The sequence below is a fragment of the Hippocampus zosterae genome, chromosome 12, assembly GCF_025434085.1.
Source record: "Hippocampus zosterae strain Florida chromosome 12, ASM2543408v3, whole genome shotgun sequence".
Classification (NCBI taxonomy): Eukaryota; Metazoa; Chordata; class Actinopteri; order Syngnathiformes; family Syngnathidae; genus Hippocampus; species Hippocampus zosterae.
The window spans coordinates 3,397,679-3,409,361 of NC_067462.1; the positions used below are offsets into that span (position 1 = coordinate 3,397,679).

Here is an 11,683-nt window from a genome sequence, read left to right on the forward strand (position 1 = left end):
GATGATTTTTGAGCGTACTGTCTTGATGAGCATGCATGGCATTTTGTGGGTCGGACGCTCGGGTGCTGGATGCTGTACTTTCTACCCCTCAGTTTGGTTTTGGGCCTTCAAAACAAAATGGCTGCCTTTCTGCGCATTTGACAGCGTAGGTTCTATGCCGAGCATTTTTTTTTGTGACTATCATCATGATAAACATCTTCATCTTCCGTACCGCTTGATCCTCACTAGGGTCGCGGGGGGTGCTGGAGCCCATCCCAGCCGTCTCCGGGCAGTAGGTGGGGGACACCCTGAATCGGTTGCCAGCCAATCACAGGGCACACAGAGACGAACAACCATCCGCGCTCACACTCACACCTAGGGACAATTTAGAGTGTTCAATCAGCCTGCCACGCATGTTTTCGGAATGTGGGAGGAAACTGCAGCACCCGGAGAAAACCCACGCAGGCCCGGGCAGAACATGCAAACTCCACACAGGGAGGCCGGAGCTGGAATCGAACCCGGTACCTCTGCACTGTGAAGCCCACGTGCTAACCACTGGACTACCGGGCCGCCTATCATGATAAACACGCCTGCCAAATTTCGTGTCAATCAGACACTTTGGTGCCGGATTCAAATATTGTCTGATGATCCGGTGGTGATTTTCTGGTCCAACATGGCTGCCGATTGCATCTGCAATTCATAGCATCGTTTTTACTTTGCATCTTGCCTTGCCCGCATCTTGTCACGAGAGACCCGTGTGCCCAATTTCATCATCCCTCGGACATCCCGGTGCCGGTTCATAATCTTTTCTTCCATTCGGTCTTTGGTGAGAAAATCTCTGCTACGTGTCCTCGAGTGCCTCCCGCCAAGTGGCGCGTGGGGCGGGGGTGGGGGGGTTGGTTCGGGCATCCAATCATTGCGTCTTTTTGAAATGAATATCACGCGCCCGCTTGGCCGTGCACTCGGCAGTCCACACACTCATCGGCCAAGGACGGGGCCAGTGACAAAAGAGAGAATGCCTGCAAAATTGTAATTGATGATGAGATTAGCGGGAAGGATGAAGCCAATATAGATTAGCGTGGCGAGCGCGCGCGTGCGCGGAAAAGGGGCCGTAAATCACAGCCTTTGCAACCTTTTCTCGGAAGTTTGACGTGAAGAGCTCTCGCTCTGACCTCAAAACGCAGCATGACGTCGTTTGGGTTACTTTTCGACGAGGGGTGCGCCAAAACTGTTCAAAACAAGTTGTCTCGCCAAAAGATCTCTTGAGCTGTGGTGACGACAACCCCCGAGGGGGGGTATGGGGGGGCGTGCAAAAAGTTATTTATGTCTGCTGTACTTGGCATTTACACATTGATGAAGGTCGCGTATGGCGTCGACGTTGTTGACGTGGCGACGCTGTGTGTGTGTGTGTGTGTTTTGCAGTGAAGGGGGCGTGGTCGTGTTGGTCGTCGTGGTCGCAGTGTTCGGCGGCGTGCGGCGGCGGCCACTACCAGCGCACCCGAGCGTGCGGCAGCCCGCCGCCGGCCGGCGGGGGCGACATCTGCCTGGGGCTGCACACCGAGGAGGCGCTCTGCAACACGCACACGTGTGACGGTGAGGACCAGGTTTTTTTTGGGGGGGGGGGGGGGGGTTGTTTTCATATATTTTTCTTTTTCGGGTGATTGATTATTCTTTTGAGGATATTTTTGGTCTTTAAGGTGACCTTTTTTTCTTTCGGCATGGGTATATTTTTTTGGGACATTTTCCTCATGGGATGTGGACATTTTCTGAATATTTTTATTCATTCATTCATTCATCTTCCGTACCGCTTGATCCTCACTAGGGTCGCGGGGGGTGCTGGAGCCTATCCCAGCCGTCTCCGGGCAGTAGGCGGGGGACACCCTGAATCGGTTGCCAGCCAATCGCAGGGCACACAGAGACGAACAACCATTCACGCTCACACTCACACTTAGGGACAATTTAGAGTGTTCAATCAGCCTGCCACGCATGTTTTTTGGAATGTGGGAGGAAACCGGAGCACCCGGAGAAAACCCACGCAGGCCCGGGGAGAACATGCAAACTCCACACAGGGAGGCCGGAGCTGGAACCGAACCCGGTACCTCTGCACTGTGAAGCCGACGTGCTAACCACTGGACTACCGGGCCGCCAATATTTTTATCTTCAGGCTCATATTTTATATTTTCTGTGTGTGTTCTTGTGTCTTCCTTCTCAACACATTCGAAGCCCAGACACCTTGTGCTCAAATTGCCCCGTTGTCCTTTCAATTGGCATTATTTCAAGTGCCAATCAGGACACACACACACACCTCCCGCCTCCTCCGTAATTACTAACCGTAGGAGTGGGTGGGGGTGGGGTTGAGGGGGGTGGGGGGTAAATGACTTCCTGTCACTTCTCCTACCTGCACCGGGATGCTAATCGCCCCCATTTGATGGGCTTTCCCCTCTCTGGCGTGCTGTCAATCGACTGTTGGCTACATGGACGAGCACGCTACAGTGAGCGTTTGCTAATCGGCCATCAGGTGTGTGTGCCCGTCACTCAAGGCGATGATTAAACTGTAATGAAGTGCGGCAGGAGGGGACGGGCGGTCCACTGTCGTGACTGAGGCGCAACCTTGACATCAGTGCACAAAGGAGAAAAGCGTTTTTTTTTTTCGCATACATCGTTGTTAGAGATGCGCAACTGTCATCTAGGAGCTGTATTTTCGTGAGCGGCGCAAGTCTAGTGCGAAGTCTAAATCTGCACGGAGTCGGGTTTTGCTCATTTTTGCGGATGCGCGCAAGCCGCCGTATTTAAAAAAGGAGGCGTTTGCGCCGTTGTGGGCGTGAGCTCCGCCATTCATTCCCTTGAAATGATCGCAACATAAACGTCAAGGCTAATAGGTAGCTGTGCATTCGGCATGACAGTGCAGTCTTTTGTGTGTGTGTGTCTAGATGCATGTTGGGCCCCAAGGGAGCAGATGGAGGTGCAGGCTGACAGTGGAGGTAAACACGTCGTCTGACCTGCTTCTGCTCATCCCCCCCCCCAAAAAAAGCAAAGCGTTTTTTAAATTTGATTTCAGCGCGGTGGGAGCTTTCCTCTTTTCTTCCTCCCTCTCGGGTCGGAGGTTTTGTTTTCCGCCTTCTCGTCATCTCGAGCACACTTGTTGACATCACAAACGCTTGTCCTGTGGCCGGTGGCTTCATTTAGGGTTTTGTTTTTTTTCCCGACCGGTGGGGGGGTGCGCAATTCGGGTTTGTTCTTGGCTAGTAATATGGTTTATGCGCAGGTGGCTGGATGGCCTGGTCGCTGTGGTCGGCCTGCGACGACTCGGGGGTACAGATGAGGACCCGAACGTGCGGTGCCGCCGGCGGCGCCCCCTGCATCGGCAACGCCACCCAGCGGAGGGACTGCAACGAAATACCCGGTCAGTCTGCAACATCTCTTCCATTTGAGACTTCTTGGGAATCAAAAATGATGTCACAACTAGTTCTCCGTCAATTTGTTGTTCGCTGTGTATGGAATACGTGTAAAATTCGGACGATCGGGGTAAGTTTTAGGAGTAAGTCGCGTTAGGGAACGGAGAAGACGGAAGCTAAACCAAAACAGGAAGTGATGCGCTATTCGGCTTTGTTGAACATTCGCTGCCAACACTCTCTCACACAAACGCACTTGACATTCATCAGGTTGACCCGACTTAACCTCTTTAGGAGGTCGGAATCTTTCCTGAGCTCATAGTTTTGCTTTTTTAAAAAAAATATATTTTTGAATCTGTTGTTAAGGACGAGGCGCACCACCAAACAAGTTGTGTCTTTGTTGTTTTGTCTGCGTGGATCAAGCAACTTCAATGCCATCGCCATTGCATGCGTGTTCCCCCCCCCCCCCCTCACTGTTATTCAACGCATGCGTGGGTGTTTAAAAAAAAAAAATCCAACTAATGCATGTGCATGTGTGTGTGCGTCTGACTGTTGTGCTCCTGTCTTCCTCTCTGCAGTCATCCTCCCCGCGCCGGCCTTTGACAAGGACCAACTCTGCGGGGGTAAGTGGATTAGCGGCGGTCTGACGAGCCCCCGCTTCCACCCGCTCGCCATCACACAAACGTTACCACGCATGCTACACGCCGTGCGCACATCCTTGTGTCTCTGTGCCGTCTCTGTCCGCACAACGGTTAGTCCCGAAGCTTCGCGTCAGCGGTTGGCGGGATCGTCCTGGAATGGAATTTTGGCGTGTAAATCCTTCACGATTTGTATTTTTTGGCTACGTTCACTTTACTCCACTACATAAAATACGAAATAAACGTATCCTTTTAAATTTTCCCCGAAGCACCTCTCTTAGACGTCACTGCAACGAACAATTTGAGGATTTTTAAGGATATTTAAGGATATTTTAGGATATTTATATCCTTTTATATAAAGGATATTTCCTTTGGAAGCAGAAAATGGCCAAGTCAAGATGATTTATCCAGTCCTTGGTCACAGAATAATGGGAGAGGCGCCGCAAATTGGAACGATGCTCTCCAAACCATCATACGAGTCGTTCAATCGATGCGTAAACGAGCGCTCCTTTGGTGGAAATAACGAGCGTGCTTTGTTTTCTGGTTTTGCCCGGCAGCGTTCACGTCCATCCACCTGATCGCCACCGGGGTGTCCTGCTTCATGGGCGCCGGTCTTTTGTCCTTCCTGGTCTACGTGTACTGCCAACGCTTCCACAAGCCGTCGCAAGAGTCGGCCGTCATCCATCCGACCACGCCCAACCACCTCAACTACAAGGGCAACGCCACGCCAAAGAACGAGAAGTACACACCGATGGAGTTCAAGGTTGGTGCTTCGCGTTCACGAGTCGTCGGGGCAACATTTCAAGAAGAGTCCTTAAAGGAACGCCGGGAAGCCCAAAAGGACGATTAAAACTGTGGCTTCAAACCAAAAGTGGCAGACTTTGTGTCTTTTTGGGCTCGGCCTCTTGAGACGTTTTAGATATGCCCACCAAATTTCATGTCCATCCATCCATCCATCCATCCATCATCTACCGCTTATCCGGGGCCGGGTCGCGGGGGCAACAGCTTTAGCAGGGAAGCCCAGACTTCCCTCTCCCTAGCTACTTCTTCCAGCTCTCCCCGGGGGATCCCGAGTCGTTCCCAGGCAAGCTGGGTGACATAGTCTCTCCAGCGTGTCCTGGGTCTTCCTCGGGGTCTCCTCCCGGTGGGACATGACCGGAACACCTCACCGGGGAGGCGCTCAGGAGGCATCCGAATCAGATGCCCAAGCCACCTCATCTGGCTCCTCTCGATGTGGAGGAGAAGCGGCTCGACTCTGAGCCCCTCCCGGATGACTGAGCTTCTCACCTTATCTCTAAGGGAGAGCCCGGACATCCTGCGGAGAAAACTCATTTCGGCCACTTGTATCCGGGATCTCGTTCTTTCGGTCAAGTGAAAAGTGGCTTTGGGGGGGATTCCATTTGAAGGTATTAGTCGCATTTTATGTTCGATGGGGAGTCGTCAAATTTCACAACCCTCATCTGCCCGCACGCAATTATGAAAAAAGTCATTTTAAAAAAGAAAATGCGGTGCCCATCTGTCCAGGATACCGTCTCGGCTTCAAATTTGCCAGCAAACCAACCAAATCTCAAGGGTGTTTATCCTTGAAAATGGCCAAAATGCCCCACCCTGCAAATGCCGGCGTAAGAACAGAATGCCAGACATTCGGCATGGCTTTGTGAAGACTTTTTTGGTGGGTTTACTCATGATAGAGAAGCCTACCAAAATTCAAAGAGTGCCATAGGGTCTGAATTTTTAAAAAGTAACATGATCCTAAAAGTCTTTTCAAGCATGGCATAGTGAGCCATTTTTGTGGGTCTTCTCCTAATAGACAGGTTGACCAAATTTTTAATTTTTTTTTTAATTAAGTTGAATGCTACTGCGCCTTTTGTTTCATGGCAAGTCCTCCCAATTTTGTCAGCATGCTCGGCCCACACGCATTAATCTCGGGACCTGGCGTCCACATGTGTGGACATGACGTCTTTGGTTTTCAAGACTATAATGTTAAATTTTGGACTATAAGGGCCTGCCGTCCACTTACGAGGACGTTACATCCAGTAAAAAGATAATTGTTTTGTTTTTACATTCATCAGGTCCCAATTAGCCTAAATATCAAAGAGAAAATTAAATTTAATTTTAATTTAATTTCCAAAATAAAATTTGGTGCACCTTGCAAGAGTTCGGGTGCACCAAATCTGGCCAAATCGGCCAAAAATTGAGTCGTTAGTCTTTGAAATCACCCTGGAAATGAACCATCAAATGGTCGCGATTGAGCGCTTGAGCAAATCATCTCAGGGTTCAAGCTAACGTCCTCTTGCGAATTTCATTTGCGTTTTAATGAATGCATGTTGGACACTTGAAAGATTTAGGAACCATAAAATGTGCTCTCATGTTTTATTTACTCCTTTTATTGCCACATTTGTCCCGCACGCCAGGACGAATCACCCGCTCACCTGCGCCTTATTAACGAGCTACATTAGCGCGCCGCCGCTAACGCGCTCGACTCCCGGCGTCCTCGGAACGCGCCGTTTTGTTCTCATTAATTAAACCACAAGAGGTTATTGCAAAAATGTTTTTTCGTCGAAAAAAAACGCTCTGCTTTTTGTCTGACCTCCACCTTGTCGTCAAAACACGCCGTCGTCGACATTTCGATGAATTCAAGGCAGCGTTTAGCCAGCTGACGATTTCCAGCTTCTGGCTTTTTGGATGACAGGGAATAAAGGTCAAACGGCTCGTAACGATCCCGTTAATTAGCTCCGGGCCGACGCTAATGATGAATGCTGGCTTCTGTCGAGCTCATCTGGGTCTGTCGCCATGAGGTTGCACCTGCGCAACGGAATGAAATGCGCGACGAGAGCAAAGCTGCCTGCGAAAAGAAGAGAGGAAATAATTATTTGAGCGCACTGTTTTAGGGCAAATTATCAAATTTCACAAGGCTCCACTTTGACAATGATGGAAGAAAAAAAAATCCATTCTTGCTAGTTTTTTTTTTTTGTGGGTCTGCTCATGATAGACATCTTCCAAATTTCTTGTTGCGCTGTGACACTGGCTTCAGGGTGTGAATTTAAAAAAAAAAAAGATGAGCGTAGTTCTTAGTTTCCTGTCTTCTGTCTCATCAAAATTCACCGACATGCCCCGCGCACTGGGGAGTGACTAAAATTCAAATGTTTGATCATTTAGTCGGCTTCAGAAAACCGCTGAGACGTGACTGCTTCCGACCTGAGCCGTGAACAACTGTGATGTCATTTTCAGCTGACACCGAGTGGCAAAATGGCCGCCCGCGGAGATGGCTAAAACCAGGTGGATTTTCCTGCTGAACTCCTATTCCACAAACGGAATATGAAGCAGAATGCTGCGTTTAGACTAGTGAGGGCGCCGATGGAATACCACTGTCAAGAGAATTTGGGGGTTGACTTCCCCTTTTAAAATTGCTTCCTCAAAACAAAATGGCGGCGCAAATCTGCCATTTTGTTGTCCATTAGTCTGCTGACTATCTTTGACATGAAACTCAATTGCATTTGTTTCACTGATTTGCTCGCGCGCGTGGAAACACCAGCCACCTAAACGCATCTGCCACGATGCATTACTCACCGTTAAACGCGTGTGTGTGGCGGGCACACACGCAGTGTAAATGAAATGAATCTTTGAAGCGTCCCCCCCATCCCCCACCCCTACTTGAGATTTACTTTGGAACATCTTTGGAGTGCTGTTAAAAGTCCTGCTTTCGTGTGCCTATTTAAATATTAGTGATCTTTTTCGATTTAAGGCGCTTAACAGCCAAGGTCCTTTTGAGTCTGACGCCGCATTTGAGGCCGCTGGGAAGCGGGAGATTTCCCACTTGCACCTTAAAAAGTCTAATATGCGTTCAAAGTTAGCGGATGAACCTTTTTTTACCCCCCTAACATAAAATGGTGACATGTATTTTTCTTAGTTGAAATTATAGTTAAATAGTTCAGAAATGTCTAAATTCCCAGTCTCCTTGAATGCAACACGAATGCCTGTATTGCAATTTAAGATGTGCTTTTTCTCACAGTTCCTCTTTAACAACCACAAGTAATAAATCATCTGTGTTGCAATAAACGATATCGGCGTCATTCCCACGAGTGACTTTGTTGCCTTTTGCAGACGCTGAACAAGAACAATCTCCTACCGGACGAGCGCTCCAACTTGTTCCCGCCGTCGCTGCAGCAGCCCAACGTGTACACCACCACGTACTACCCGCCCGCCCTGGGCAAGTTCGATTACCAGCCCAACGCCTCGCCGTCGCCCTGCCGGACCTACAACCACACCAACAACAGCTGAGGCCCGCCGACTCCTCCCCATGACCCCCCCTCCCCCCGCTTTACCACCACTCCAAAACCGACCCAGCCCCGCCTCCCTGCCGTGACGTAACAAGCCGGAACTTTCCGCAAGGAGAATGCGGCTTCGCTTGACGAAAGGAGCGGGAACTTGGACTAAGTGGGTGACGGCGAACTTCTGAAAGTCCTGCTGATGACCACCGGAAAGATGTGCAGGGGGGTGGGCGCAGTTGTAAATAATCCCACCCCCCACCCTGGCAGAAAGACTTTAATGGATCGTCCAGTCAAATCGCTCCGGAGCAAAATAGCGCGGCGGTCATATCAAATATGGCCGACGCGCTGCATTAAAGTGAGGGTTCGGAATAAGCTAGTAGATGACACTTCCTTTTCAAGATGGACCATAAAAAATGGTTGAAAGTAGGGCTTTCAAGCCTGGGTTAGGGCGTCAAAAGGAAGGCGTTAACTTTGGGCTACAGTTTTAAATAAAGGGGAGGGTTTTAAGTTAACGTTTCAGGTTAAGGGTTGAAAAATTTACGGTGTCCAATCGGGATTGGGGTTTTAAATTAAAAGTTAGGGTTCAAATTAGGGCATAAACCCCGGTGACAGTTTCAGACGATGGTTAGCATTTCAAATTAGCGAAACAGGTGTGTTACATGTAAAGGTTAGGTTTTCACATTAGGGAGTGACAATGCCTGAGATTTCAAAAGAGGGGGTCAAGCCAGGGTTCAGGTTTCAAACTTCAGTCCCGATTTCAAACCCAAGCTTGAAACCTCAACTGAGGCTCCAAATTGTAACTCGCAACTCTAATTTGAAGCCCTAACACTATGCTGAACCCAGGCGTAATTTGTAACCCTCATCTTGATTTGACCCCTGAATGTTGAACCTGGCCCTTGAAACTCCGCCTCCTGACTGGCAACCCTCGTTCAGAGCCCGAACTCAGCTTTGACACCCTAACCCTTTTTGCAGCCCTACCCTGTCTTTGTTTCAAGCCCTTTGGAAGCCAGTAGCATAGCACCACTAACTCTTCTTCTTCTTCTTTGTTGGTAAACTCACTTCATTTCAGTTGTTTCTTTTCTGTGTGTATGTGTACTTGTGAATAGAGGCAACCGGGGACTTTGGTGTCATGACACACTCACGCCCGGGAGACTCCGCGCACGCTGGATTTGATTCCAATGCCACTACTGTACTTGTGTGTGTGTGTGTGTGTGTGTGTGTGTACATTCGGCAGAAAACCCGATCATATGACAACCTCTAAAAGGACATGTAGACATATATCATGGATGTGTATATCGACACGTGTGTCTGTTCTGTGTGGTTTTTAGGGAAGCCTTATAGTCCGCGCACGCACGCACATAATGAAATGTGTGGGGACTGGCGTGTGTGTGTGTGTGTGTACGTGCGTGTGTGTGTGTGTGTTTTCTATGCAAGTCGTGTGGAGGGGCGTGTTGTCGTCCGCACTGTGAATCTTTTTGCTACTTTCTATTTTTCTACCAGCAGCGCCGCAAAACTCAATAAAACTTCAAAAGGACGAGCGTGCGTGGACGCAACTACAAAAAAAAAAGTCTTCTCTGTGTGTCGTTGATTTTAGAGTTTCGATCCGGGTTTTTGTTTTTAAGTGTGTTTGGGTTTCAACGACAAGGTTAGGAGATTGGGTTTCAAATTGGTGTTTGGGTCTCACCACAGGAGTAAGGTTTTCTATTTGAGTTTGGTAGGGTAGGTAGGGTCTTAAATTAAGGTTAGGGTTTCTAAGTAGGGTTTCAATCGAGAGTTTGAGTTTCGAGTAAATTAAGTGTTTTTTTCGTCTAAAACGCCTTACTATACATGCTCGTTTTTTCGGCTAAAAACGCCTTAAAATATGCATGGTCGTTTTTTTCGTCTAAAAATGCCTTACTATACATGGTCGTTTTTTTCGTCTAAAAACGCCTTACTATACATGGTCGTTTTTTCGGCTAAAAACGCCTTACTATACATGGTCGTTTTTTTGTGTGTAAAAACGCCTTACTGTACATGGTCGTTTTTTTTCGGCTAAAAACGCCTTACTATACATGGTCGTTTTTTTGTGTGTAAAAACGCCTTACTGTACATGGTCGTTTTTTTTCGTCTAAAAACGCCTTACTATACATGGTCTTTTTTTCGTCTAATACGCCTTACTATATCCATGGTTGTTTTCTACGGCTAAAAATGCCTTAGTATTTATCTGGGGTGTATTACATATGGCTGGAACCAGCTCGCAAGATAATTTAAAAGTGAAAAAAATGCACAAGAGACACGGAATGAATATTTTAATAGGGTGCAATTCATGGAATATTCGCTAGGGGGGACACTGTTTTGATCAGAGGAAAAGACAATATTGTTTTGATCAGAGAAGAAGACAACAGCAGCCTCAATCTGTCCCTGAAACAGACCCAACACAACAAGCGTCATTTCATTTTTCAGAGTTGAAGATTGTTCTTGGGTTCTCCGTGCCACAAGAGGGAGTAACTTGCTCATCATTGAGTCCACCTACGAGCACAGACCTGCAGGCAACACTTTTTGCTCTGCTTCCTGTTATTCGCAAGGTGCTGAAGTCAAACTTTGGGCCTGCCTGAAAAGTAGGAGACATTTCCACTCGTTCAATGCACCAACATGACAACTTTTTAAAGGTTTTTTTTGCCCCCAGGCAGCAGTAACCATGATCGGCTTCCTGCGCTCGAAAGACCCAACAGTCTATCTCCCTGGTAAGTTTTATGCCCAACACATCTTTGCCTTTCCTCTCAGGTCAGAACTACGAGCTGACCACTTTGCCTCCCAGCAACAAGCAGACTGCCATCCAACTTGCAACTTTTTCCTCTGCTTTTGTGATTGTCTACTCTGCAAAAGAAATAAAGCTTGATTACAAAGGAACACTTCAACTCAACTTCATTTTTCAACACATGACCACAATCTAACTTTAAAATATATATTTTAAAGAACTAAATTATTTTCCGTTTTTTTCTAAACCTTTTTTTCCTGCATTGTTTTTTCCAGGCAGAAAAATCCAGGAAAGTGGGTGTGGCCTGGCTTGAATGATGGCTGATTATTCGCTGATAGCTGAGAAAGTGGGTGGAGCATGACGATAACATGCTGTGATTGGTGGAAATTGAGAGTGCTTATGCATATTAGGCGTTCTGAATGGTGGGCGCTTTGAGGGGCGGGGTTATTGAATTTGGAGCCATCTGATTGGTCAGAACTTAGAAGCGGTCGTGGTTATGCAAATTACGGTTGTGGTTATGCAAATGAGGGCCTCACCGCGATTGGTGGATGTCAAATTGGGCTTGAGATCTCTTTTCACTGAAAATCCCATCACTACAAGGGTTGGTTTTTTTTAATGGTTTCAAGGGTTAGGGTTCCAAACTAGGGTTTGGATTTCAATTTAGGA

General features: G+C 47.9%; 1 protein-coding gene across 1 annotated transcript in view; it reads left to right on the forward strand.

Annotated features, from left to right (window-relative positions):
* sema5ba (sema domain, seven thrombospondin repeats (type 1 and type 1-like), transmembrane domain (TM) and short cytoplasmic domain, (semaphorin) 5Ba) overlaps positions 1-9,815 on the forward strand; it is a 52,635-nt gene extending 42,820 nt beyond the window's left edge. Inside the window, exons 18-22 of the mRNA XM_052082526.1 lie at positions 1,402-1,572; positions 3,245-3,382; positions 3,950-3,994; positions 4,567-4,772; positions 8,114-9,815. Coding sequence (XP_051938486.1) covers positions 1,402-1,572; positions 3,245-3,382; positions 3,950-3,994; positions 4,567-4,772; positions 8,114-8,290 — 737 coding nt within the window. The 3' untranslated portion in view covers positions 8,291-9,815. The remainder of the gene's footprint in view (positions 1-1,401; positions 1,573-3,244; positions 3,383-3,949; positions 3,995-4,566; positions 4,773-8,113) is intronic.
* The last annotated feature ends 1,868 nt before the right edge of the window (positions 9,816-11,683 follow it).